Here is a 26,499-nt window from a genome sequence, read left to right as displayed (position 1 = left end):
CCTAAAAAAAAAAAAAAAAAAAAAAAAAGCCTTAACATGAGTTTCCGTGGGTGCACATACAGTAGTCTCAGTGTAATTATTTAGGGTTCTGTAGGGATGGATTTTGGTCTCTTGGTTTGCCTTGTCATTATGAGTCACCGCTGATGCCCCGCGGTTATCTTTTTCAGGATATCTTTATTCATTTAGTTACAGTTGTGTAATACCACGTCATGCCGGATCGTATAGGTCTGGCTGTTATTTTTATAAAGCTGTCTAGCAAGTACTGTAGTGTCTAATTTCTGTGAAATGCAATAAAATAAGAAAATGCCTTCGTTTCAGTCCTGTCGCGAAATGAAAAATGAGTACAAAACTACTAGAAACAAAAGTACTAGATGCGGAACCATCGCAAAATTCTAAGGGAATCAAGCGTCACGTTTCCGAAAAATCATTAGTGAGAGACATAAGACAGGGTCGCCCTTAGAGATGTTCCTGCATTATAATCAGGGGTGTGTTTCAAATACTACTGTACAACCTTTTTCATACAACTTGTGCTGCAGGCTAAGAACTTTATCAGGTATTATTTTCTGAAAGATACGGCGTAATAACCGTAGTGAATGTGACGTGTAATGTTGTGTCACGGTATTAGAAGTATTTTACCTTATGGTACTATCGCTTGTCCTATAATCTGAATCACTGCTGCGACATTACGCATGGAAGTATAAAGTATATCGTAGTATCAACCAAATATGGGTGACATGATCACAAACTGGTTTATTTCTTATATTCTGGTCCATTGTTCCGACATTACTCTTGGCAGTCCACGTTATGCCATAGTATAAACCAAAACGGAGGTGACCAAGACCACAAAACTGGTTCCCGGCGCGAAGTAAAAGATAACAGGGCGCATAACACGGCGGCCCTGAGGTCATCCACGGGTCAAGGTCACCGTCAGTGCGGGTTACCTCACACCCACCCACCGTACCTGCCCTATTTGTCGCAGCCCCGATTCATGATCTTTATTTGCCTTTTGTGTCGTGCTGTCGTCCCATAAAAACCAAACTGATCCCCAAAAAGTAGGTATGGGTGGGGTCGGAGCGAGGCCATCCTCCCTGCGAGCAGTTGAAATATTGCAGCTAATGGTCACTTGCAACTTGCAGAGCGTTGCCCCGGGGGGTTGTGTCGGCCCTGTGTGTGTGTGTGAGTCGGCGAGGGACCTGGTGGAAGGGGTAGGGGTTTTACAGAATGGAGGGAAGGAAAAGGAAGGGGATGAAAGTGGAGGGAGGGAATGGGATGGAGGATTTGGAGGGAGAGAAGGAAGGGGAAGGGGCTTCGGAGGGAGGGAAATGAGGAATGAGAAGGGAAAGAAGGGGTTAGGGGTCTCGGAGGGGGAAGAGGAGAGGGAAGGGAGAGGGGTACCGGAGGGAGGAAAGAGAGGGAACTGGATAGAGAAAGGGGGGAGAAGGGGGCGCTGCAAGGAGGGAAGGAAGAGGGAGAGACCGGTGGCGGGGAGTAGGGGGGCTCTCAAGAGGAAGAGGGGGGAGGGAGAGGGTTACTGCTTGAGAAAGGATGGAGGACGGGCAGGAGAGGACAGGGTTAGTGGAGGGGGGAAGGAGAGGAAAAGAGGAGGGGAATTTCGGAGGAAGGAGGGACGGGGAGTACCTGCCTGAGAATGGATGGAGGAAAGGACAGGGAGATTCGTGCAAGCAAGGAGAGGGAGGAAGAAGGGAGTGCGGGGATTCAGGGGGAGGGGGAGGGAGCGGCGACTGCTTGAGAAAGGGTAGAGGAAGGAGAAAGGAGATTAGTGCATTGGGAGGGAGGCAAGGACTTGAAGGAAGGAGGAGGGGGAGGGGGAGCTAAAGAGAGACAAGGAGAGGATCCTTGAAGGAAGCATAGAGGGAGTCAAGTTAGAGAGAGAGAGAGAGAGAAGAGGAAGAAGAAGAAAAACAGTTAACCCTATCTGCATGAGAGGCATCTCCTAAAGAAAGTGGTTCCAAAAGGACATCATAGTTGTAATGAGAAGGAAAAAATACAGCAGGTATAGGTTGCTCAGTTAGGTGACAGAGATAGAAGGCTGGAATGTGTGTGAAGGAGAGAGAGGCAGAAGGAGAGACGAGCTTGCAGGGGGAAAGAAAAGCTGGAAGAAGGGCTTAAGTTGCTTCAGACAGGCGGGAGAGGGTCTGGAGGGGAGGGGAGGGGAGGGGAAGAGTGGATGAAGGGGAGGGGGAATTACGACGTAGCTTGATAAAGGAGGGAGGGGGACAAGGGCGATGCAGGGAGGAGCAGGATTAGGGGAGGAGGAGGGGAAGGAGTATGGATGGTTCGTTCTCTGAGAAAGGAAATAATGGGTTAGGATGGAAGGAAGAGTGAAGGAAGGATGGAAGAGGTGAGGAATATAAGTTGAAATGGAAAGGGAAGGTGAGAGATAGGAAGTAGAAAATAATCGGTGGGAAAGAAGGACATAAGGGATGGGGAAGGATAGAAAGGAAGAAAGAGGGAACGGAACATGGAAAAGGGAAAGAAGTGAAGGGAGAGGTGGAAGTGGAAGATGAAAGGTGGGAAATAGAGAATACTGGAAAGGGAAGAAGGAGAAAGGGCAATTAAGTGAAGATTGAGTTGGAGAGGGAAAGAAACAGAGAAAAATAATACTGAAGGGAAGGAGAGTAAAGGTAGGAATGAGGTAGGTAAAATGAAGAAAAGAAACGAATGACGCAGGAGAGGAAAGGAAGGGTAAGGAGGGGAGAAAGGGAATAAGAAGGCAGGGGAAAGGGAAAGACAGAAGAATGAGAAGAGAAGAGGAGGGGAGAAAAGTGAGAGAGAGGTGAGTAGGGTAAGAAAAGATATATATGGTTGAGATGTGAAGAGAATGAATGGAAGAAAAATGTGAGAAAGAAGATACAGGATACAGCGCAAACGGGAGGAGGGGGGAGGAAGAATGTAATGAAGAGGTTGCTAAGTAGGAAAAGACAAAGAATAAGAGATAAAATTGAAAGGGGAGGGAGGTCCAGATATTGAGGGGTAGAAGAGGGGGGGAATAATAGAGAAAGAAGAGGAAGACGGTAGAAGGAGAACAGACGGGAAGAAGAGGAAGAGAGCAATTGATGAACAAGGAAAAAGAAGAAAGGAAGGAGAGAGAAAGAGAGAGAGAGAGAGATGAAGGCAAAGGAAGCAGGACTAAGTGATGAGAAGGAAAAATGAAAAAAAAAAAACTAAACAGGAGAGAGAGAGAGAGAGAGAGAGAGAGAGAGAGAGAGAGAGAGCAGGTGAGGGAGCAGTTGCTTGAGAAAGGAAGGAGAGAATGAGGGTGGAGGCGGGAGGGAGGGAGGGAGGCAGAGAGGGGGGGTAGGGGTCACTGCTTGTAAATGGAGGGGTGTGAGGGACAGGAACGCCGTGAGGGGGAGGGGAGAAGGGGAAGGGGATGGGGGGTGATGGAAGAGGGAGGGGGACCGGTTGCTTGAGAAAGGGAGGGAGAGAGGATTTGGGGATTAGGGTCTGAAGTTGCTTGCGTAGTGAGTGAGAGAGAGAGAGAGAGAGAGAGAGAGAGAGAGAGAGAGAGAGAGAGAGAGAGAGAGAGAGAAGGATTACGTGAATGCAAATGAAAATACATGAGGAAAACAGAAAATTATAACAATGCAAGGGAGAGAGAGAGAGAGAGGGAGAGAGAGAGAGAGAGAGAGAGAAGACAAAAATAAATTAGAGAAAGACGAAAACATAATAAGAAATCTGTGAAACGCGCTGCTAAAGAAAGATATAGAGAATAATGAATATGGAGTAGGACAAGGAAGAAGAAGAAGAATGGAAGGAGAGGGAAGGGTGAATAAACGATGCACAGGGAGAAGAAGAATAGGGGGGAAGAGAGTTCATGACCAGAGGATATAGATAATGAAAGAGGAAAAGGAGGGAGAGAAAGGAAAACAGGCAAAGGGAGGGAGAAGCGGAGGAACCAGTTGCTTGAGGAGGGGGAGGAAGGAAGGGAGGGAGGGAGGGAGGAATAAAGAAGGAGGGATGTAATAGGCGGAGGGAACGAGCAGAGGGAGGGAGAGAGGGAGAAGAAAGCAGAGGTGCACGAAAAAGGAGGGAAGAGCAGAAGTATGAAGAAAAAAAGAGAAAGTTATAAAGAAAAGAAGAATTATGGTGACCGAAGGCAGCGAGAGAGAAAATTGAAGAAATGAGGATGCGGGGTAGAAAGTAGGAGGAGGAGAATGCAAGTGGAGAGAGAGAGAGAGAGAGAGAGAGGAACATAACCCCAAAACGAGAGCGATATTAAAATCCAAAAGAAAGGAAGTAGAAAGAAAAGAAAAAATAAAGATGGAAAGAAGAACCTGATAAATCCAGTATGAGAGAGAGAGGGAGAGGTGTGTGGGGGGGGGGGAATGGACAGCAAGCAACGGAACACAGGAGAGATAGAAATAATTTGTTTCGGCCAAGATAGCTCTTTCGCCAAGCAACAAAAACAACGTGAACCCTAGAATAACATTACACCGAAGCACCACCTTCGCATTAAAAAAAAAAAAAAAAAAAAAAAAAAAAAAAAGGAAATTGGACGAAAAGTAATATTTAGCCTTCAGCCAGTTTACATAATCTGTTGGTTTATTCGTGCTGACTTCATAATTTTATATTGTTCAGCTTAGTAAATATCTACCATATAGGAGGGGATGATTCTTGTTGGCTCATACTCCTTCACATAGAATAGTCTCTCCGAAGTTTAATTTAAGCTTCTTGAGGTATCGACATTGAAATGGGGAAAGAAAAAAAAGTCTTCGGCATGATGTGGGTAACGCCGAAACATAACCTTAAATATATTTGTCTGGAGGTAGTGAGAATGAGATGGAAAAAAGTCATCGGAAGGAACTGGTTATCGTCGAAGCATCCCCATCTCCGTAAAAAAAATATAAATTAAATAAGTAAACAAATAAACAGAATTATTGACCTGCATTTTAAGGCGCGTATAAATTAGATGTAGGATCCTGACAAGAAATAACTTCATGCTGGTATCAGAATACCTTGCCCACCTTAGGAGCTTCCTTTATTAGTGAAAGAAGTAGTTAAGGCTTTTGTTTGACTGCTCGATTCTAACACAATCTCTCTTCACCATAAATAAAACTGAGTGGAGGTAGAAAGAGTGGAAGAAAAAGTTAAAGTCGTATGGAGGTAATAAGTATGGAATAAAGGGTAAGAGGAAGATAAACGCCGAAACGACGCATTCACCGTCAAATAAATCAGTAAATAAGTAAACCGAACGAAAAATTAAGACACGCTCAAATTTAAATGCACAAATAATTATGCTTGGACTAAATAAACAGGTCATGAAACTAAAAATAACCATCGGAAAAGAAAAAAAAATGGAGAGGGAGGAAAAGCTTGGCGGCATTCTCTCTTGTCGACGTCAGCGCACCTAGCGGGGGGTAGAAGAACTGGCCAGAAAAATGATAAATAAAAGAGGCGGGTACTGTGGGCCTTTAGCCTGGGAATTTGTATGTATATTTATTTTTATCTCTGGTTTTGGTTGCGTTTTATTGTTTTATATGGCCGGGCGTGTAGTAGAGCGGTGTGTGTGTGTGTGTGTGTGTGTGTGTGTGTGTGTGTGTGTGTGTGTTGCGATATTTTGGAGATTTGGGTTCTGTTATGTTGTGTTTAGTTGCTGCACATTTTCGCTCGCTCTCGCTTCTACTTCACATCGCTTCAATCCCTCTAATCTCACAGTCATTTAGGTCTCTTTACCTCATACTTACTCCACTCACCATCTTACAGCATCACTTTCACATTCTTCGTTCACCTCATCTCACCTCGCCCCATCTCATGTCGTTTGTTGTCACATCTCCTTGGACTCATCACACACACACACACACACACACACACACACACACACACACACACACACACACACACACCTCCATCTCCACACACGAAATCCATCCGTCCTCGATAACGAAAGGCACAAGAACTCCACAAGTAGAATGAGAGAGAGAGAGAGAGAGAGAGAGAGAGAGAGAGAGAGAGAGAGAGAGACTAATTTATCATAATGGTACACCTGAAAATACGAAATGAAAATGTACACGAGGAAACATTAAATTGCCAATCGGAAAAAGTGGAATCCCTTTCGTTATATTATTATTTTATGTGTTTGAGATGAGATAAAGATTGGAGAGGAGAAGAGGAAAGAAAAAGAGATAAAATGAAGAAAAGTGAAAATCAAAGATGATGGAAATGTGAAATGAAAATATAAAAATCGTCGAATTGTAAAAGTCTATGAATATGTTCACTATAATTATTTAAAAGGGACGATAAATGCGGCAAGCAATTGGCCTTATATAATTATGTAAGATGAAGAAATAAAGACAATAAATTAATAGGGAATAATATATGAAATCATGCAGGGGAGATGCAGTGTTAAAGGGTAAACAATTAATATAAAGCCAATAAATGAAACAAGATAAATTGCACATGCAGTATTAATAAGGGAACAATTGACAAAGTGAATAAAGTGAAGTGAGATATAATGGAGAGGTAGTTGTGATGAGAGTGAACAATGACTTGAGGTAATTATCATTTTGGCGAGGTAAATGACTCACCCGTGGCTGGGAAAGTGAGAGGGAGAGCGGACGGTGGGGAGATGTGGGGAGGAAAGAGGTATGGGGGAGAGACGCGGAGGAAAGGATATGAGGAAGAGGAGGGAGGGGAAAGAAGGAGAGATAAGACAGAGGATGGAGAACAGCTCAGTGGCAAGAAAGAACTGGAGAAGCAGAGAACGAGAGATGGAAAGGGAAGGAGGAGGAGTAAGTAGTAGTAAGGAGAGAGAGAGAGAGCGAGCGAGAAATCAGTGGGGAGAGTGAGGCAGATTGAGCGGAGGAGAGGAATGGTTAGAGATGGAGGAGGATAAAAATCGAGGAGAGGAGCTATGGATGGGGGTGATGACTGATAAATAAGGTAAAATGGGAGAGAGTGATGACGGGGGAAGGAGGTGCGGAGTGATGATGAGGAAGAAGGTTGAACGAAGGTGTAAAGAGGGAGATGAGATGAAGACAGAGCAGATTGGGGAAGATAACGGAAGGTGGAGAAAAGGGAAAATGGAGAGATGAGATATCGAAGAAAATGAGATGATAATGCAAAGGGAAGTGACAAAGGGAGAAATAGATGCAGATAAGAAGTAAAGAAAAAACGGAAAAGGAGAATAAGGAGAAAGATGGAGACGGGACAGACTGATAAAGATAATAGAAACTGGAAATGAGGGAAAACTGAGAAGTGAAAAGGGAAGAAATTAGCTGATGATAAGGAAAAATGGGAAAAAAGGAGAATGGAGATGAGAAAATGAAGGGGAAACTAGAAAGCATTCAGAGAGCGCGTATCTCCGTCAGTGCCATTGCCATTAAAAAGGATCTGGATCCGGTTCCATGGAGATATTGTGTGGAATACATGGGATCCTGATCCTCCCCCAAATTTAATCAAGTTGCTCCTTGACCCATGGCCCACCCTTCCACAAAATTTTATTGAAATTCATTGAGAACTTTTGGAGATATTATGCGGGATGCGTAGGATCCGGCTCCGGATCCGGATCCGCCCCCAAATTTAATCAATTCTTTCTTGGCCCATGGCCCACTCTTCCACAATAGTTTACTGAAATTCAGTGAGAACTTTTGGAGATATTGTGCGGGATACTTCGGATCCGGATCCGCCTCCAAATTTAATCAGTTCTTTCTTTGCCCACGGCCCACCTTTCCACCAAACTTCATTGAAATTCATCGAGATCTTTTGGAGATATCGTCTGGACAAACAAACAGACTAACGTAAGTGAATACATAACCTCCTCCAACTTTGTTGGCTTAGGTAAAAAAGGATAATGACGACGCTAAGGGGAGGATAAGGGAGAATGGAAAGTAAGGAATAGAAGAAGAGATGATGTTCATGACCGAAGCTGGGAAAAGGGAGAAGTGAGGCAAGGATGGGGGAAAATTTATGACTGTGACGGAAGATAACGAAAAAAATAATGAAGTAAGAGGAGGTTGAAATTGCGGAAGCTGACGAAGTTGAGAGGGGGAGCTAACGACAGGAAGGGAATAAGATGCAAAGAAGAGAAGTGAAGGGAAGGCAAATAAAGGCATGACACAAGGAGAAGACTGGTAAAAGATCGAATAGGCGAGAAAGGAAAGGAAGATATGGTAAAGCAGAATAAGACGGCAAAAACTAATGTGAAAGGAACTAAATTGAATGCAAGGAGTGAGAGAAGGAAGGAGAGACGATGAAGATGATTGAGCGAGAAACTATGATTGAGAGACTTAGATGAACGGAGGTGTGAAAGATGGAGGGGAGATGAGACGATGAAGGGGTTGACAAAAGGAGGAGGGAAGAGATAAGGGGTGGTTGCAGGAGAGAGAGAGAGAGAGAGAGAGAGAGAGAGAGAGAATTGAAGCAAGGATAGGGATGTGAAGGCTAGATGGAGAGAAGGAGGGTTGAAACTGAGGAAGAAAGAAGGACATGAGGGGTGAGTCGGGGGAAAAATGAGATGCGGCAGGAAATGGGATCTGATACGAAGTGAACGTTAGGGTGGCGAGTGAGGTGAGGCGGAGGGAGGAGGGGTTGTTATGAGGTGGGAATGAGGATGTGTTTTGAGGAGGGACGTTTGAGGAAGAGAGATCAAATTGTGTTATGAGGAATGAGGATCTTGGTGTGAAGTGAAATTGAGGAGTAAAGATCTCTATCCGAGGTGAAGGATATTTTGAGATTGAAAAGTGAGGATTTGGTTATGGGGAATGAGGATGTTTCGAGATGAGGCTTGTGTTATGAGGTGCAGAGGTGAGAAGTTAGGATCTTGGTGTGAGGTGGAATGAGAGACTTGCCATGTGGAGAAGTAATAATGTTTTATGAAAAATAAGGATGTTACGAGCTGAGGTTTGTGTTTTGGGGTGGACAGTTGACGATGTTGTATGAGAAGTGAAAGTAATTGAATATAGAATTCACTAACTTGTTCACCACTAGAAATATGTCATAAATAAAATCGTCTGGTATCAGCAGCACAAATAAAGTATAATATGTCATTGGACTGAAGAGGTCAAAAGAGAAGGTTCTGTTGCCAGGCATGAAGATCTGGGTACAAGGCGAGGAGGTGGGGAGATGAATTGTAAGGAAGAGGTGGTGGTGGTGGTGGTGGTGAAGTACAATATAGTAAGAGTAGTGGTGATGGTGGAGGTGTACCGATAAGTGGAGGTGTGGTGTAGGTAGAGTATCGTGTGGAGGAGGAGTATCGTGAAGTGGAAGAGGTGTTAATGGTGGTGAAGGGGGGTGGAGATGGTGGGGAGTCATCGTAAAGTGGAGGAGAGGAGGTGGTGATGGTGGAGGAGGAGGGATATCGTGAGGTGGAGGTGTCATCTTATAGCTACTCCTGTGGTGACTACCCTGAGAACTGCAAAGGAGCACGAGAGGCAGGTATGTGAGCTGGTGTGGTGCGGTGGAGTCCTGGCGTGTAGTGGTGTGCTGGAGTGGGGTACAAGTGCGGTGTGGTGTGGTTTGGGGTAGGGCCGAACACAAATGTGGTATGCTGTTATGTTGTGTGGGGTGGGGAAGGGTGGAATGCGATGTGGTGTAGAGGGGTGCAATAGTGCAGTGAGGAGTGGGGTGGATTGGGGTGGAGTTCCGTATAAGTGTGGTGTGGTGTAGGGTGGGATTGGGTACAAGTATGGTGGTGTGGTCTGGGATGTGGTGTAGTGCGTGTGTGCCCTGCTGTGGTAGGGTGCTGGGTGCCTTTGGGGTACAAGTGTAGTGTACTTTAGGTAGGATGGGCAGGGTTACAAGTGTGGTGTGGTGTGATGTAGTGTTGCGTGGTGTGTTGGTGTGGTGTGGTGTGGTGTGGTGCGAAACAAGTGTGATGGGATGTGGTGTAGTGAGGTACGATAAAAATAAAACTCGTTAGTAAAAGCACAACAATTGACATTCACAGTGCGGAGCGTGAAAGCATGCAAGACGCAGGACATGGAGACGAATGAGTCGTGTGGAGAGAGAGAGAGAGAGAGAGAAAGAGAACAGTGTGGAGATGGAGAGGGAGGCAAGCACAGCGCAAGGGGCTGAGAAGGAAAGAGAGGGGTGGATGTACGAAAGGCGAGAGAAGGAATGGTGTTTAGGTGGAGAGAGAGAGAGAGAGCTCGCGTAGGTCCGACCAGCGTATGGCATCTGAGAGCAAGGAACACCCAAGGCCAAACTTCCCATACCGATACAAGGGCAAGGCATCGTCCCCCTTACGCCGGGAAGCGAGAAGGGCGGGAACGTGGTCTGCAGGAGGCCCCGACTGCAGTGTTGTGGGGTGGGGTGTGGTGTGGTGGAGTTGCCTTGGCCCACCTGCTCTCTCTCTCTCTCTCTCTCTCTCTCTCTCTCTCTCTCTCTCTCTCTCTCTCTCTCTCAGTGATTATGCGTACCTTTATATTGTTGGCCGTAGTCTTTTTATAGGAGAGTAAGAAATGGAGCATAGGATATATTTTGCGCGTTTTAGTTTAGCAGAATAAGGAAGGGAGTGCGTTCGAAATATGGCAGACTGTTTTGAGGAGGGAAAAAATTGTGAAAAAAAGTGACATTCTTACTGAGGAAAGATAAAAAATAAAGAACTGTGCAGGAAATACCGTGGAAGCGATTGTGAGAGACCAGCGCAATGAATGATGATAAATACTGGGAACATCGGATGACTCTCATTCTTATATTCTTGCTACTTTCAGAGGCTTTTATTCATCTGAGGAGGACATTTTTCCAACTTTTCAAGAGTTAGATTCAACCTCCATCACTCACTTCTCTTAAAAATGTGTCCCCAACGTTGAAAAAAATCGCCTGACAGCAAGAACACAGTTAAAATTACGTCGTTGAATTAAAGGAGGATAAGGAGAGTAACGTAAAGAAAGTATTTTGGGAATTGGAGTACATTCTGGCTAAGGGGAATAAGAAAAGGCGAGTGGTGAGGGAATGGAAAGTGTTGCTGAGACTGTGTGGGTGTGGGAAGGTGTCGGCGGGAGTGACAAGGAGAATAGGGAAGGAAAGGAGAATTGTTGGCGGAATCTGAGGACGTTTTTGCGAAGGAGAGAGAGAGAGAGAGAGAGAGAGAGAGCGTGTATGTGATTATGTGTGTACAGTATACATTAGTGTGTATTTGAGTTTGTATGTAAGTTAGTGTGTATTTGTGTTTACGTATGTTGTGTGTGTGTGTGTGTGTGTGTGTGTGTGTGTGTGTGTGTGGAGGTGTCGGGTGCAGTAACTAGGGGGGACTTTTAATGCCTTCCACTTCCGCTCACCCTGCTTGCCTGGAGGAACATGGGCCCCTACATTCCCTGATACGCTTCGTCCTCAGTATCGTCCACTACTTCATCCTTCTCCTCTCTTTTTCTTTTACTCGTTCTCTTCCTCTTTTTTTCCTTAACTCATTCTCTTCCTCTTTTTCTTCCTCCTCTTCTCATCCTCTTCCTCGTATGCCTGTCCTCATTCCCTTCCATTTTTCCTCCTCTTCTCATCCTCATCATCTTTTTCTTCCCTCTCTTCTCATCGTCTTTCTCCTTTTCCTTTCCTTATTCTCTTCTCTCTTTTCCTGATTCCATCCTCTTCCCCTCTTTTCCTCTCTTTATTCTCTTCCTTTCTTCCTTCCCTTCTCATCCTCTTCCTCTTTTTCTTGTTCTTTTCATTTTCATCCTCTTTTTTCTCGCTCCTCTTCCCATCCTCTTCCTCATTTTCCTGGCCTTATTCTCTTCCTTTTTTTTCTTCCTCTTCTCATCCTCGTCCTCATTTTCATGTTCTTGTTCTCATCCTCATTTTTTCATTCTCCTGTTTTCATTTTCATTTTCTTTTCCTCTTTCTCTTTTCCTGGCTCTTCTTCTCATCCTCATCCTCGTTTCCCTGTCCTTCTTCTTATCCACGTCCTCTTTTTTTCTTCCTCTTCTTCCTGTCCTCTTTCTCTTTTCTTTGCTCTTCTCTTCCTTCTCCTCGCTTCCTTGCCATTCATCTTATCCACTTCCCCATTTTTCTTGCTGTCTTCCTTATCCACCTCATCTTTTTGCTCTTCTTCTCATCCACTTCCTCTTTTCCTTGCCTTCATCTCATCCTCTTCTTCTCGAGCTTGTGTCCTTTTATCTCTTGCTTTTCTTCGCATTCTCTTCCCCCCTTTTTCCCTCTTATTCTCTTTCTCTTTCACTCCATCTTCTTCTCTTCCTCTTTCTCTTGCTCTTCTTGTTATTCTCTTCCTCTTTCTCTTGCTTTCCTTGTTATTCTCTTCTCTTCCTCCCTCTCTTGCTCTTCTGCTCATCCTCTTGCTCTTCTTCACTTGCCTTGACCTTTATCCTTCTTGCTCTTGCCGCTTTTTTGGTTGGCCTGTCCGCTAGCCCTTTTTATCCTCTTCTTCCTTGCCCTCGTTTTCCATTTTCTTATTTTTCTTCGCTCGACTTCCTCTTTATCCTTCACCCTCTTTTTCGTAATGGTTGTCGTCGTTTTTGTCGTCTCCTTCGTCATCGTCGTCGTCGTCTTCTTCTTCTTCTTCAGTCGGGCTTTGGTATCCGTTTTCTTTTTGTTTACTTTGCCCTTATCCTCATCCTTTTCTGCTTGCTCTTATTCAGTCGGCCTTATCGTAATCCTCTTCCTTCTGCTCGTTTCCTTCTTCCTCCTTATTCCTCTTCATCATCTTCTGTTCTCGCTTTGACCTTTTTCTTATTCATCTTCATTGTTACGCTGCAATGACCACTTCAGCCATTGTTGCTTCTTGCCTTTTTTCCCTTCTTCATCTTCATCATCTCACTTTTTTCCGCTTCATCTTCCTCATCTTTTTCTTGTCTTCTTTTTTATTTTTTCTCCATCAGTCAGACCCGCCGCGTACTCCAGCACAACACCACCACCACCGTCGTTAGTCATCACCATTACTACTGCTACCATAACCACCCCTAGCACAGTCATCATCAAGGACACCACACTCACAGCCATCATTACGCCCACCACTCATCACCACTAACAACAGCATCACCACCATAACTACCACTGCCCTCGCCATTATCACAGTCACCATCCACGCCCGCCACAGCCTCCATCATCATCATCATCATCATCATCACCATAATCATCATCATCACCATCATTTCTCCCACCACCACCTAGTTTCATCATCATCATCATATTATCATTTCTCCCACCACCACCTTGTTTCGTCATCATCATCATCATCATTTCTCCCACCACCAGCTAGTTTCATTATCACCCACCACCGTCACCGTCACCTCCGTACCCAGCGTCACCCATCGTACCCCAGGGCGTGTTTCCAGCCAGCATACCAGGCGTGACGGGACCAGTACATACGCCAGTTCTGCTTCTTGCTCACACTCGTACCACGTCTCTCTCTCTCTCTCTCTCTCTCTCTCTCTCTCTCTCTCTCAGTAACCTATCATCAGTCCTGCCTAGTATAGCCTATCCAATCTGTAGCCTAATATCTGTTCTATCCACTTTGAAAACTAGCCTCTCGTGCCTAGTCCTTGATGTAGCCCACCTCTCTCATTCGCAACATATAGTCTTTACATTTTAACTCCCCGTCTTGCCGGTGGATAATATTTTAGATTTCGCCTGTTTTAAGTTGTGAAAGCCTTGACTCATTTTTTTCTGTTTTCTTTTCTTTCCCCTTGTCTTTCTTTCTTTTTTTTTTTGTTGTAGTTTGGTAGCTGCTGACCATATACTCGGACAAATCCCAATATGAAGGTCAAGAGTCAAAGGCCCGGATCACTGGGGTGAAAAGAAATGTACCACAAGTGGGCGGTTGGCTTCAGAGTCCGTTTTCTTTTTCTCATTTTTTTTTTTTTCCATCAGGTGTTAGCTCCTGGTATCATGCACCGTTTCGTTCCGTTTCAATGGTTTTTGTTCCCCTTTCTTTTCTCCCCATCTCCTTCCCTTATATCACTCTTCCTTCCATTTCTGCTCCTCATTTTCACGAGTCATCTTTTCTTTTTAGTTTTACTAAGTTGTTTGTGGTTTCACTTCTGCGTCCATTTCTTGTTCACATGTAGACTCCAAGTGACCGTCACAACGTAAGAAAATAAATAAGTAGGTTGTTCCATACCAGCCAGCTACCGTTTTAATGTCTCATCTTCACTGTAGGCACCTCAGTACTGTATCGTCCGTCTTAACTCACGGGATCGGGGGGTGAGTCTTTGGCGGAGTATTAGCACTCTTAGCAGCTCTCATCTACAGTTGCTTTCTGAAGTATTTCCCCATTCATATCGCCTGCTGATGCTCTCCCAAGACTAATACTGCCTTCCGTACCGTCCCCACCGTTAACATTGCCTGCTGATGCATTCGCACCGGTAGCATTGCCTTGTGTAGCGTCGCTACCGATAATGTTGCCTGCTGAAGCGCTCTCACCAGTAACATTACCTGCTGAAGCACTCCCACTGGTAACATTCCCTGTTGTAGCGTCCCCACTAGTAATACTGCCTGCTGAAACTCTGCCACCGGTAACACTGCCTACTGAAGCGTTCCCACCGGTAATATCGCCTGCAGAAGCGCCTCTACTGATAGCATTGCCCGCTGAAGCGTTCCCGCCGATAACATTACCTGCTGAAGCTATTATAGTTACATTACATGGTGTTTAAATACTTTCATTCGAGAGATTTTTTTTTTTTTTTTTTTAGGACATTAGGCTGAAACTGGCAAAATTAAGCTTTTAAAAACATAACGTGATGGAAAAGTTAATAGAGGATGTTTTTAACCCCTTTACGTGAGATCTCCCATAAGCCGCATACAGTCGACTGTAAGGTAGCAGAAATGATATTAAGAGCAAATATCAGGACTTGCTTAAACCTCCTTAGAGACTGATGAGGTAAGATTTTAGTTGGACCCTACAATGGACCTGCCGAGGATTGCCCGTGACCATGGCCATGACCTTACTGTAGCCTTACCTCCCTCCCCTTATCCCCATTAAAGCGTGGCCACCCTTTCCCATGGTCATTACTTTTTCAGCAAGAGGACGGAATTTTCTTTATTCCTGTTACCTCCTGACGATTTTAGCCTGCTTCAGAAAAAATTATATCTAGCCCCACTAAATCGAAAAATATCTCCTGGAGGAAATAAAATCATATTGAAATGACAAGAATGAAATATACATATAAAGAGTTATTATATTGAAGGGATTATATCATCCCCCTGTTTTTATCCAGTTTGGTCTGACTTTTACTCCATTGCCCTGTTGTCACATCACCTCTTCCCTTCAGCTCCCCCTCCTTCCCCAACTGTAGTTCTCTGCCGTGGGATGGAATATGGTAATCGTGGTTGTCGTCGGGCCCCGCCAGCTTCCCCCCACGGCCACCATTGCTCTCATGATGGCCATATTCTCTTTGGCGTAGGAGGCTTTGTAGCATCTCGTCCTTAGTGATATATTTTGCCTACAACATATTAAAAATCATTCGTATAAATTTTATACACATCGTTTTGATGTCGACATATTACTGAGACGTAATGTGCAAAATTTATGGCTAAAGAAGAGCTGTTACGAATTTTCCAAAGACACGAAGGATACAACCCTCAGAAGCGTACATTTGGTTGGCTGCTAAGATTTCGCAAGTTAATAAGTATAGCTGACACGAAACGAACCCAAAATATTGTGAGGTAAACAAGGTGACAGTAGATATATCTTGTAATGAGATGAATTACATGGTAACAGGGGAAATATTTTAAAATGAGATGAATTTCGTGAGAAGGAATACGTGTCGGAGCTTAACCCAACATGATGTGGCAGTGTTTTGTGAGCAGGGAAATAATCACACACATAATCGGTTACTATTCGTTACGCTTCTTCCTAAACGATGCATCACGCTCATTTCACGTTAATAACCCTCTGGTATGGTGCTGAAGAAGACATACAATACGTGTACAAAGTAGGGTGTAAGATGAACAGTGCATCACCAAGGAAGAGACGCTATGGCGTTTCTTGTGATCCTATATAGTCCCTTCACTCTCGTATTTTCCTGTTATATTATTGCGTATTGCCTGACGATTTCGTACAGCTTAAGAGAGCACCCAAATAGAGCAGAGGTCAATAAAAAGGTGTATGTAGACCCTCCAGTTCGAAAAGGCTCTCCAAACCTGACTTACATCGTCTGGTGGTTGCGAGAATATAAAATGCGTCGTGAGATTGTAGGGACAACAGTATAATAGGGCAGTGAGTAGCGCAATCATGCAGTACCTCCGTGTACTGCGCTTTTGCCATGACGGATTGAAGGCGCATAATGGAACCTCCACCTCGCTAGGGGCCGTAATAACACTGCCAGCCACCAGCACCCGGGGGGGCTGGACGCGACACCAAGAGAGTGTGTGTGAGAGAGAGAGTGAGAGAGAGAGAGAGAGAGAGAGAGAGAGAGAGTAGTAGCCTACAGAGTAGAGTGTGGAAGTGAGAGGGAAAGAATAAGGGGAGAATAAAGAGGTGAGCAAGAGTAGCTAAAAATAGTAAACCAAAAAAAAAGGGGGGGGGAGACTGAAAGCGACGAAGAGGAAGAAGGGGGATACGGTAAGAGAGGATAGGGAGTGGCGCGTAAAAGAGGAAGAGGGAGGGGGATAGGGGAGTTGGCGTGAGCGATAGGGAGGGAGGGAAAGGGTAGAAGTGATGGGAAAAGCAGAAGAATGGAGAGAGAGAGAGAGAGAGAGAGAGAGAGAGAATAGAAACGACAGGGAAGGGAAGAGAGAAGGGGAGCAGGCAAGCACAGGAAAGGGTCCGAAGGGAGGGTGAATGAAGCGCGAAAGAGGGAGGGAGGGAGGGAAAGGTGGGGGAGGTGAGAGGGAGCAAGGCGGGGGAGTATGAGGGGGAGGGGGAGGACGAGAGCGACGGTGGAAGGAAGATCTTATGTAATGATAAATTTGGGGTACGGGGAGTCTTGTATGGTCGGCGTGGTGTGAAGATCTTGAGGCGGCCGTGTGTTTGCATGTTTGCGCTACGTGTCTCGCGAGTGGATGGGATAGGGAAGGACGGGTTGTTTGGCGTTTAAACAGAGGGAGGAAACTGTGGGAGAAGAACAGGAGAAGAGGAGAGAGGGAGGATTCATTTGCTGTATGGGCGGCTCCCCTGCTGCCTACAGATGCACCCAGCACGCCCCACACATCCTGCCGTAACTCACTAGCATCCCCGGGACCAGATTCACTAACACGCTTACGATCAGCTTCCTGTCGCAACTGAGATTTGCTTTTGCAAGGAAAATAAAATAGGAATATTCTACCTTCTCTTTTCCTTGTTACTCCTCCCGGAAACAAATCAAAGTCATGACAAGAATTTGGTCATAAGTTATTTTGAATCCGGGTCCCTCATATTATTCTCCTGATATCTGTGCTGCTCCTACTGACCGGGTTGTTTTAGCAGCACGGACTCTAGTTGTCCCACTAACTGGCTGCTGACGTCGGCTGAAGCATCCCCGCCGGTAATACTGCCTATTGAAGCGTCCCGCCGGTTATACTACCTGCAGAAGTGACCCCATCGGTACTGTTACTTGCTGAAGCTTCCCCACAGGCAATATCGCCTGCTAAAGCGTTCCCACCGGTAATTTTGCCTGCTGAAGCGTTCCCACCGGTAATTTTGCCTGCTGAAGCGTTCCCAGTGGTATTATTGCCTGCTGAAGCGTTCTCACCGGTAATATTATCTGTTGATATGTTCCCACCGGTAATATTGCCTGCTGAAGTGTTCTCACTGGTAATATCGCCGGCTGAAACGTCCCCACCCATAATATCACCGATTTAAGGGTCCCCACCCGTAATGTTATCTGCTGAAGCGTCCCCGGCGGTAATATTGCCTGCTAAAACGTCCCCACCCGCTATATCGTCTGCTGCAGCTTTTCTACCAGTACTGTTGCCTTCTAAAACCACGCCATTGGTGCTGCTGGCTAATGCATCATCTCTGTGATACTCTCTGGTTGAATATCTTGTCGGTTACGTGATGCTTTCGGCGCTGTAGACGTACTTGAGCGTTTTATTTAAGCATCAAATTATTTTACTGAGCGTACACTCCATGCAGCAAAAGTTAAAAACTGTCTCCATTAACTTATTAGTACACTGGAAGCATTTAGATATTCAGGAAACCATCAGGCAATATTGTATACCTGAGAGTAATTAAACCATTCAGAATTATGACATCTTTTTTATTTGCTCATGCTACCGTCAGACCATTGTACTAAGTTATTAACTTTGTGATAGGCGTCTCTTAGAGAAGGATAAACACTGTTTCACACCCCTTTACTGAGAGGTCTCCAATAAAATGAACAGAATCATAAGGTGGTCAAAAGGATACGATATTTTTAAAAATCATACTGAAGAGATTAAAGCATCTACTAGTAGCAGTAACGTCATTATCAGTAATGCTGTTTGCGACCCACATTAAATAAACCTGTGAGGATAGGACATAGTTAGACTCCATACCCCTTTTCATAACATCAGGAACGGGGTAGACAAGCGTCTTTTCATGATGTCAGAAAGTTTGGATTTGCCTTGCCCTTCGGTATTTAAGGTTTAATGATGTGTTAGAAACTCTCCACCCACTAGATTATGAACGTTATTATTCTTGGTTAAGAATATTCGAAATGTCCCACCAGTACGACGACGCAGTTATATTTTCATTACCGCAAGGCAGTTTTGATTTATTTTAGGAAGAACTTCTCTTGGTGAAATGGTTCATCAGTTTCACACAAGGAATATTGCTTGTTTAGTTATGCTATTAAAGTAGTATTGTGTTGGAATATCCACCCTGGTCTTGATATTATCTGTTGACGCTCCCTCACCGCTGATATTGATTGCTGAAGCCTCCTCCCGCCGCACGCTGTCTCTCAAGCTTACTTACCCAGAATATTGTTTTACTGTTTCACAGTGGGGTGGGTGTTTAAAGGAAGAATTTATACCCACATTTTGAAAATGTGTTTATTCAGTCAAACTTACCTCCTTCACACATTGTTGTAGTAACTACTGATTTGACAGCGCCGTGGATGGTTCGTGTGAGAGAAATTATACCCTTAAATTAAATTTGTGTTTAAAGTGGAGGTAGAACAATTTCGGCCTGACCTGGACTGCCGTCAGGTATCTTCACAATAAGCATAATTTGCGTATGTCAGTAATGTCTCCCGTTGTTTTTAATTGGGTGTTCCCACTGTTTATATTGAATGCTGAGGCGTTCCAGTAGTGCAGTAGTATATAGAATCAAATATTGGAACATATTTAGTAATTACTGGGTACCGACATGCCCCCTTCGATACTTTCACAAAACTTCGTCATGGATAATCTTGCCTTTAGAAGCGTCCACACCGTGATATTGCTTAATGAAGCTCCCCATCGGTAATACCGACTGCTGAAGCGTCCCCACCGGTAATTTTGCCTGCTGAAGCGTCCCCATCGGTAATATTGCCTGCTGAAAGCGTCCCCACCGATAATTTTGCCTGCTAAAGTTTCCTCGATAATATTGCCTGCTGAAGCCAAAGTAATAGTTTTTCTTGCTTATACCTCTCCACCTGTTTCGTTGTCTGGTTTAGCATCCCCCCTGATAATTAGGTATGATAATTGCTGTCTCAGATAATCGTTTTGCATGGGTGGGCGCATTTAGGTCTATCAGTAAAGAAGATATCATACGAGTTCAAGTGAAAGAAATTTTAGAAGTCAAAGAATAAATAAGTAGTCATCACCAGCGATTGTTACACATCTACGCCAGTAATGTTATTACTACATAATATTCACTCACTATATTACCGAAATATGTGAAAGAGCTTTAACCTGTTGTTTGCTAAAAGCCACTGTGGCGAGATGACAGCGGATATGTGTGACAATCCTAATGTGCCTTTGAGTCCCTGGGTTCGAAAACCAGATTATGGCTGACATTTCGATGACATACCGGCGTACGGACTGTAATACACGTATAGCCGTTCCAACACTTCAACTTTTATCTGCACTTTCCCTCCAAGGAGATTGTTGCAGTTAACTGATTGCTGCATCGCTGAAATGTTTGCACAAGGAATATTTTTACCCCATGATGTATATTTGAATGGTAATTATATGTCCCCGAATATCCTCACTGTTTTAAGTTACTTTTTGCCTGGTAGGGGCTTCCTGCGACTGAACAAAATCGTCCGGCAGTTGCCAGAATGATGTATAGTTGCGGACATAAATATCGATTCATTCAATTAAGATTAGCAACGAGATAGTGTTCAGTGAATTTCGAAACCCAGTGAGAAGATCTTAGGAGTCGGATACATATTTCAGAAGATTATGTTTTAGTCCCATAATTGTCCGACTAAAAAAAAAAAAATTATTTCACTGTCTGCAAGTGTACCCAAGGGTGACATAGGCACTCATGGGGTTGGTATGGCTTGTTGTCGCTCTATCACCGCTGATATTGACTGCTGAAGCCTCCTCTTGCCTCATACCGTGATGTCTTTAACCTTTCCGCATTATGTGGCAGAGTATTACAATTGCATGAATTGTGTACGGAATCGTCCCCATTGCAGGCGTTGTAGTCAAGAAACTAGTATTATAATATCTTTTCTTAAATGCTGGAACGTCTTCACTAGTGTTATAGCTTGCTTAAGCTTTCCCACCATTAATATCGCTTGCTGAAGCATCCCCTCCGGTATTTGCCTGCTGAATCATCCCCTTTCAATAATATGCCTATTGAAGCGCCCTCAACGGTAATATAGCCAGCTGAAGCGTCCCAGCGGTAATATTTCATGCTGAAGCGTCCCCAGCGGTAATTTTCCAGCTGAAGCGTCTCCATCGGTAATATTGCTTGCTAAAGCGTCCCCATCAATGATATTGCCTGCTGAGGTGTCTCCAGTGGTAATATTGCCTGCTGAAGCGTTCCCGCCGGTAATACTGCCTCCTGAAGCGTTCCCACCGGTTATACTGTCTGCTGAAGCGTCCCCACCGGCAATACTGTCTGCTGAAGCGTCCCTGCCGGTAATACTGCCTGCTGAAGTTTCCCTACCAGTAAAACTGCCGGCTGAAGCGTCCTCACCGGTAAAAATGTCTGCTGAAGCGTCCCCGCCGGTAATATTGCCTGTTGAAGCGTTCCCACCAATAATACTGCTTGCTGAAGTGTTCCCACCGATAATACTGCGTGCTGAGGCGTCCCCACCGGTAATATTGTCTGCTGAAGCGTCCACTCCGGCTGCCGTGTTGTTTGCTGAACACACCGCTAGTTTTCCGCCAATTGAAACGTCAGTGTGGGGAACCGAGGGACTACTGGAGCATGTACCCCCACCTTGGCGTGTACCGTTAAGCCTCACGATTGGCCGCACATTTTACCTTTTTTCAACGTATGGATTTTAATTTCATGACTTTTATAAGCTCTCTAGTAGCGTTTCATAATATTTGATGGATTTTAATGCGTAGAGTCGAGTGCAATTATCTGTTGCTCATTCGGCGTGTGGTATTATTTATAGTTTCACAGTCCGCTAGGATTCATTAACACCCTGGATATTAAAATTTTGATATTAAATGGTATTTGAAAAGAGGTATCGTACCGGAAGTTGGGTTGCGTTCTCAGCTCCCGAAGTCTGGGAGCTTTAATGGAAACTTAACCACTACGATGACGTCATAACATTTTCTGCTGCCGACAGACTATTTTGGGCAGCATTTTTAAGGATCGCTGGTAGCATACGTGTTGAAGGCTATCTCTGACCCCCTCCAGTTATTTTTTCTTAAGATGAATAAAATCGTCTTAGAGTAGCTAGGATAAAAGAAGTATGTCGTGGAAATGAAGAGGTTGACATTGGAGGGATTTTAGTACCATGAGTTAGGGCTGATTTTTTATGTGATGGTGAGGTGTGGAAAATGATTCAGTGTGCCGCTTGGCGTTCCTGTGGCGCTGCAGGGGGTCGGTGATGGATGTTGCGGCGTACACACACTAAGGGGGAGGGGAGGGGGCTGCAAGGGGGCGAAAATTAGGTAATGGAGGCGGGAGGAGAGGATGGTGGGACGTAGGGGAATATGGATGGAGGCAACAAGGATAAATGATGGAGGAAGTGAGGGAGGTGAGGGATGAGAATGAGGGATGGAGGGAGTGAGAGCGGCGGGGCAAGGGCACGAGGGTGAGGGATGATGAAAATGAGGCGAGGTTAAGGGGGAGGGGTGAAGACAAAGAGAACGGCATGAAGGCTAGGAGAAGTGCGAGAGAGAGGGAATGAGGATGGAGAGAACGATGATGAGGAATGGGGTTGTGAAGCTAAAAGGAAATATACCATCAAAGGCGAATGATGAGTTGTCAAGGATGCAGGGACTGGAGGCGTTAACTTGAGTAAGGTCATGAATGTGAAGAGTGATAGGGAATGAAGGGCGCGAGGACTGAGCAGGGGAGAATATGGAAAAACCTAAAGAGGGGAGGAAGGTAGGTTCCTCTATCTTGAAGGGAGTAAGGATGGAGGGGATGAAGGACGTAAGTGGATAAGAAGATTGGGACAGCTAGGAGAGGGCGCAAATGAAGGACAGTAGAAAGGGTGATGAATGAAGCAGAGGCAGTTAAATGGAGGAACGTGGGAAATGCAGAGGAAAGGAAAGAATTGCGCTATGATATGAACGGAAAATGACAAGAATGGGACAATGAGGTCATGTTACTGATGGAATATTTTTGAACAGTACAAGGTGCATATGTGTGAGCAAAGATGAATAGGAAACTCGAATGAGAGGTGAAAATTAGGAATGAAAGCAGTGAGACTGGAAGAGAAGAAAGGACAATGAGAATTACAGAGAGAAAGGGAGTGAGAACGGATGAGGAGGGAGCGGCGAGGAAGACGTATGGGGCAGCAGGAGGAAAGAAGAAGAATTGACAGGAACGACGAAAGGGAACGACAGATGCGATGAAAAGAGGCGAGCGGGAAAAATGGAAGGGGGACAAGTTAGGGGGACGACTGACTGCTTTGAGAGAGGGAGGGGAGGGAGGGGGGAATAAGAGAGGAAGGGGGGGAGAGGAATGGAGGGAGGGTCGAGAAAGGGTGTAAGGGGAAGGGGGGGTCCGCTCTGCCTGGCTCGGTAATGGTGCATTGAAATCACTGTTATTACGGTTTTTGTAGGTGGAACTTCCGATGATTTACGGTTCCGTGTCTCGAGTTGACTGGACCCGTCCCTTCCCTCTTGACTTTCTACATCCTTCATTAAGAGTTTTGTGTGTGTGTGTGTGTGTGTGTGTGTGTGTGTGTGTGTGTGTGTGTGTGTGTGTGTGCGTGTGTGTGTGTGTGTGTGTGTGTGTGTGTGTGTGTGTATGTTTGTGACTGGTTATGCAGCAGCTCTATTTCCACTTAGTATGATAATTATTTGTGTGTATGTGGGGAGTGTTCCTTAAGAGGATTGTGTGTGTGTGTGTGTGTGTGTGTGTGTGTGTTTGTGACTGGTAATGCAGTGGCTGTATTTGCAGTGAGTATGATTATTGTTTGTGTGTGTGTTTGGGGTGGTTCCTTAAGAGGATGTGTGTGTGTGTGTGTGTGTGTGTGTGTGTGTGTGTGTGTGTGGTTCTCTATCATTACGGCTTATTGTTCGGGTCTTAAACTTACTTTGTCATGCACTCCACCGCTCCAAACCTTTCCAGACTTGTGCCTTGAGGTTTTCTTCCTGAACCAACATTTACTCATAGAGGCGCCTGTTCCAGTAGTCCTTTGCCACTTCCCTCCGTTGACGTATTTTCATATCATTATTCTTCCTATGTAAAGAAGCTTTTATTCATCTTGAGGAGTTGTCCTAGAGGAGTTAATTCAGGATGTACCCAACTTCCCAGCTTCGAAATATCTCAACAAATCATTCGTGAAGGCAGAGTTTATCGCTGTCCTAATTTTGGCGTTCGAGTTTTCCATACTCTCATCCCTTTTTGTTTTGTTTTTGTTATGTGTTTTCAAAGAGTGTGTTTTTTCTCTACTCGTAACACAAGTGTCACTGGCTTGCTCTTTGGTTGGGTGTTGGCGCTTGTCATGTGCACGTGGTCATATACTGCCAGGCCCCCTTGGTAGATTTGTGTGTGTGTGTGTGTGTGTGTGTGTGTGTGTGTGTGTGTGTGTGTGTCTCATTCTTGGCTACCTTCACCACCACCATTAATATCTCCTCACGTTCCCTTAATCTTCAATCTTATCCCTTTACCTAACATTATGGCAAGCGAGCGTTACTTAATGAGACAGTGAAACAGTCTCTCGCCTTCTCTAAATATAACAGCTTTATGTCTCCTGTTCGTTCATTAGGCAAAGTGCATACTCTAGGTTGAAAAAAGAAATATTTGTAACATGAACTAGACGCGAAAATTTGGGAAGCGTTCCATTATTATTATTATTGTCGTTGTTATTATTATTATTATTATTATTATTATTATTATTATTATTATTTATGATAAGGAGGAGGAGGAGGATGTGGTTACTATTTTAACCACTTTATTATGATTGTTGTTGTTGTTGTTATTATTATTGTTGTGGGACGTACTGATTGATCATTTACGCTTTAAATGATGGCACTACGGTACCCCAGCTTCCCGCCCTCGTATGCCCCAATGAGAATAATAAGGACTGCCTGTTACTGTTTACCGTTTCTTAGTGTGAAATGCTTATAATATTAGGAAGTAGTAACTTAGGCGATAAATTACAGGAAAAGGCCAAAAAAAAAAAAAAATGACGTTATTTTAAACATATCCGTTATCGATAACTTCACCTTTTTATCCACGCCGGTCACATGGAGGGGTGTGTCGTAAACTTAATAAAATCGTCCGGCCATGGTAAGAAGAAAATAAGAAAGGCGTCGTCGACCGAAGGGCTTAATGGAGATTCTCTAGTAACATCAGTACGAGAGACGTTTTCTCTTGAACTGAAGAAAAGCGTCTGCTGGTAGGAGGAAGAAGACTACGGAAGACGTGCCGGTAGTGAAGGTCTTAATGCTGACTTATTAAAAATTGCGCAGCGTGAGGGGTCTGTCCTCGACTGAACCAAAGCGTTTGGCGGTTGCAAAAGTGAAATATGAAAGAATTTATCATACAGAAATTAATGAAGTTGTTCTACCAAGGATTGATAAGCTGAGTACTTAAGAATAATCTTGTAATTATACACCACCAACCCTGTCATGCCCCCAAGGAGTACTGATGCACGATTCTTTTTGTTTATTCATTTATTTAAAACTTCTTGTCATGCGAAGGTATATATATATATATATATATATATATATATATACATTATATATATATATATATATATATATATATACTTCACTTCGTCTCTTCATCTTTTTATCTTCATACTTGCCTTGCTAATCATCTGTTGATGTCCTTAAGTTGCCTCCTCTCACTGTCTCTTCCTCGTCTTCGTGTCTTCTTATTTGTCTGAGTTCTGCTTTACTATTATTCGTTTCCTTCACCTTTTCGTTTCCATTTTTTATTCAGGCCTATCACCGTGTCCTTAGCTAGTTTATTATATATTAATATTAAAATCCGTCCTTAGTTTCAGTTTAGTTTCTGGAGTGTTTATTAAATGCTGTGTAAATAAAGTGATGTACTCAAAGTTTGTAGGTGAAATAGTATTGTTGTTTGCCATAGTGTGTCGATATCATACCCTTTCTGCTCTTGAGTTAATTATATATCTTTAATTATAGTCATTATCACTGTCATTAATGTAGTTGTGTAGCTTAGTAGATGTAGTGAGTTTACGATCGATATTATCAATTATGTTATGGGATTTTCAGGGGAGGAAGACGGAGAAATGGTCCGGAATGGAGGTTTGTGGCAGCTTTATGTTCAGCACCCAGCTCTTGACGGCAGGCAGGCAGGCACACAGTTAGGCTGACAGATACAATCCATTATAGCTGTAGGAATGCTCCACATAGCTGTAGGCACATCCCATGTAGCTGAATAGGCACACCCAGTGTACCTGAAGAGTCATATATATCTCAGTCATTATCCATTTATCTGCAGGGTCATGAGCTAATCCTGTGCACTACAAAGGTGCATGTACACTACAGATTTCTATGAGCTTATTTTATGATGATAATACGTTATTTCTTACATGTAGCCACACATACGTATTTAACAGAAAAATGTAGACACAGTCTTGTTAATGCTACAGGCTGTACACAGCAAAGAGGTGCATTAGTACTCTTCCTATAAAGCTGTGTACTCAGACTTTACAGCTGCAGGAACGGCCCTTTGTAGCTAGAGACACTAATCGTACAAAACTGTTGCCAGGCACTCTCAAGTTAGTCAGACAAAAATCTCCACACATTTATCATAACTGTACAGACAAACAGCGTAGGCCTAAATAGATGTAGACACACCCTTGTACAAGTCACACAACTGCAGAGAGGAACACTACTTAAATAGCTGCTACTGCTTCTCTGTAAAGCTACTTTGAGGCATAGATCCCTGTATCCCCGACAGTAACTCCTTACATAGATGCACATACCATGTCTGCATTGCTTTATGTGATATCAACATATATGTGTAGCTGTCGTAACTTTCCCTGTATAAATGAAAGTTAGAACACCATTTGGACTGCAAGTGTAATCAAGACTAGGCACAAATAACCAGCAGCTGAAATGTTTGTTAACTGAACGGAGGCAGGG

General features: G+C 44.2%; 1 protein-coding gene across 1 annotated transcript in view; it reads left to right on the top strand.

Moving 5' to 3' along the window:
• The window catches only part of LOC145400103 (uncharacterized), a 178,429-nt gene that overhangs the window by 47,507 nt on the left and 104,423 nt on the right, over positions 1-26,499 (top strand). The window contains exon 2 of the mRNA XM_080272612.1: positions 25,624-25,656. Coding sequence (XP_080128738.1) covers positions 25,624-25,656 — 33 coding nt within the window. The remainder of the gene's footprint in view (positions 1-25,623; positions 25,657-26,499) is intronic.

This window comes from Coenobita brevimanus, chromosome 51, assembly GCF_032717465.1.
Source record: "Coenobita brevimanus isolate Jiangsu-jjx chromosome 51, ASM3271746v2, whole genome shotgun sequence".
In the NCBI taxonomy this organism is placed as follows: domain Eukaryota; kingdom Metazoa; phylum Arthropoda; class Malacostraca; order Decapoda; family Coenobitidae; genus Coenobita; species Coenobita brevimanus.
Note: the sequence above shows the minus strand (reverse complement) of the source record. Positions and strands in the feature narration are given on the sequence as shown.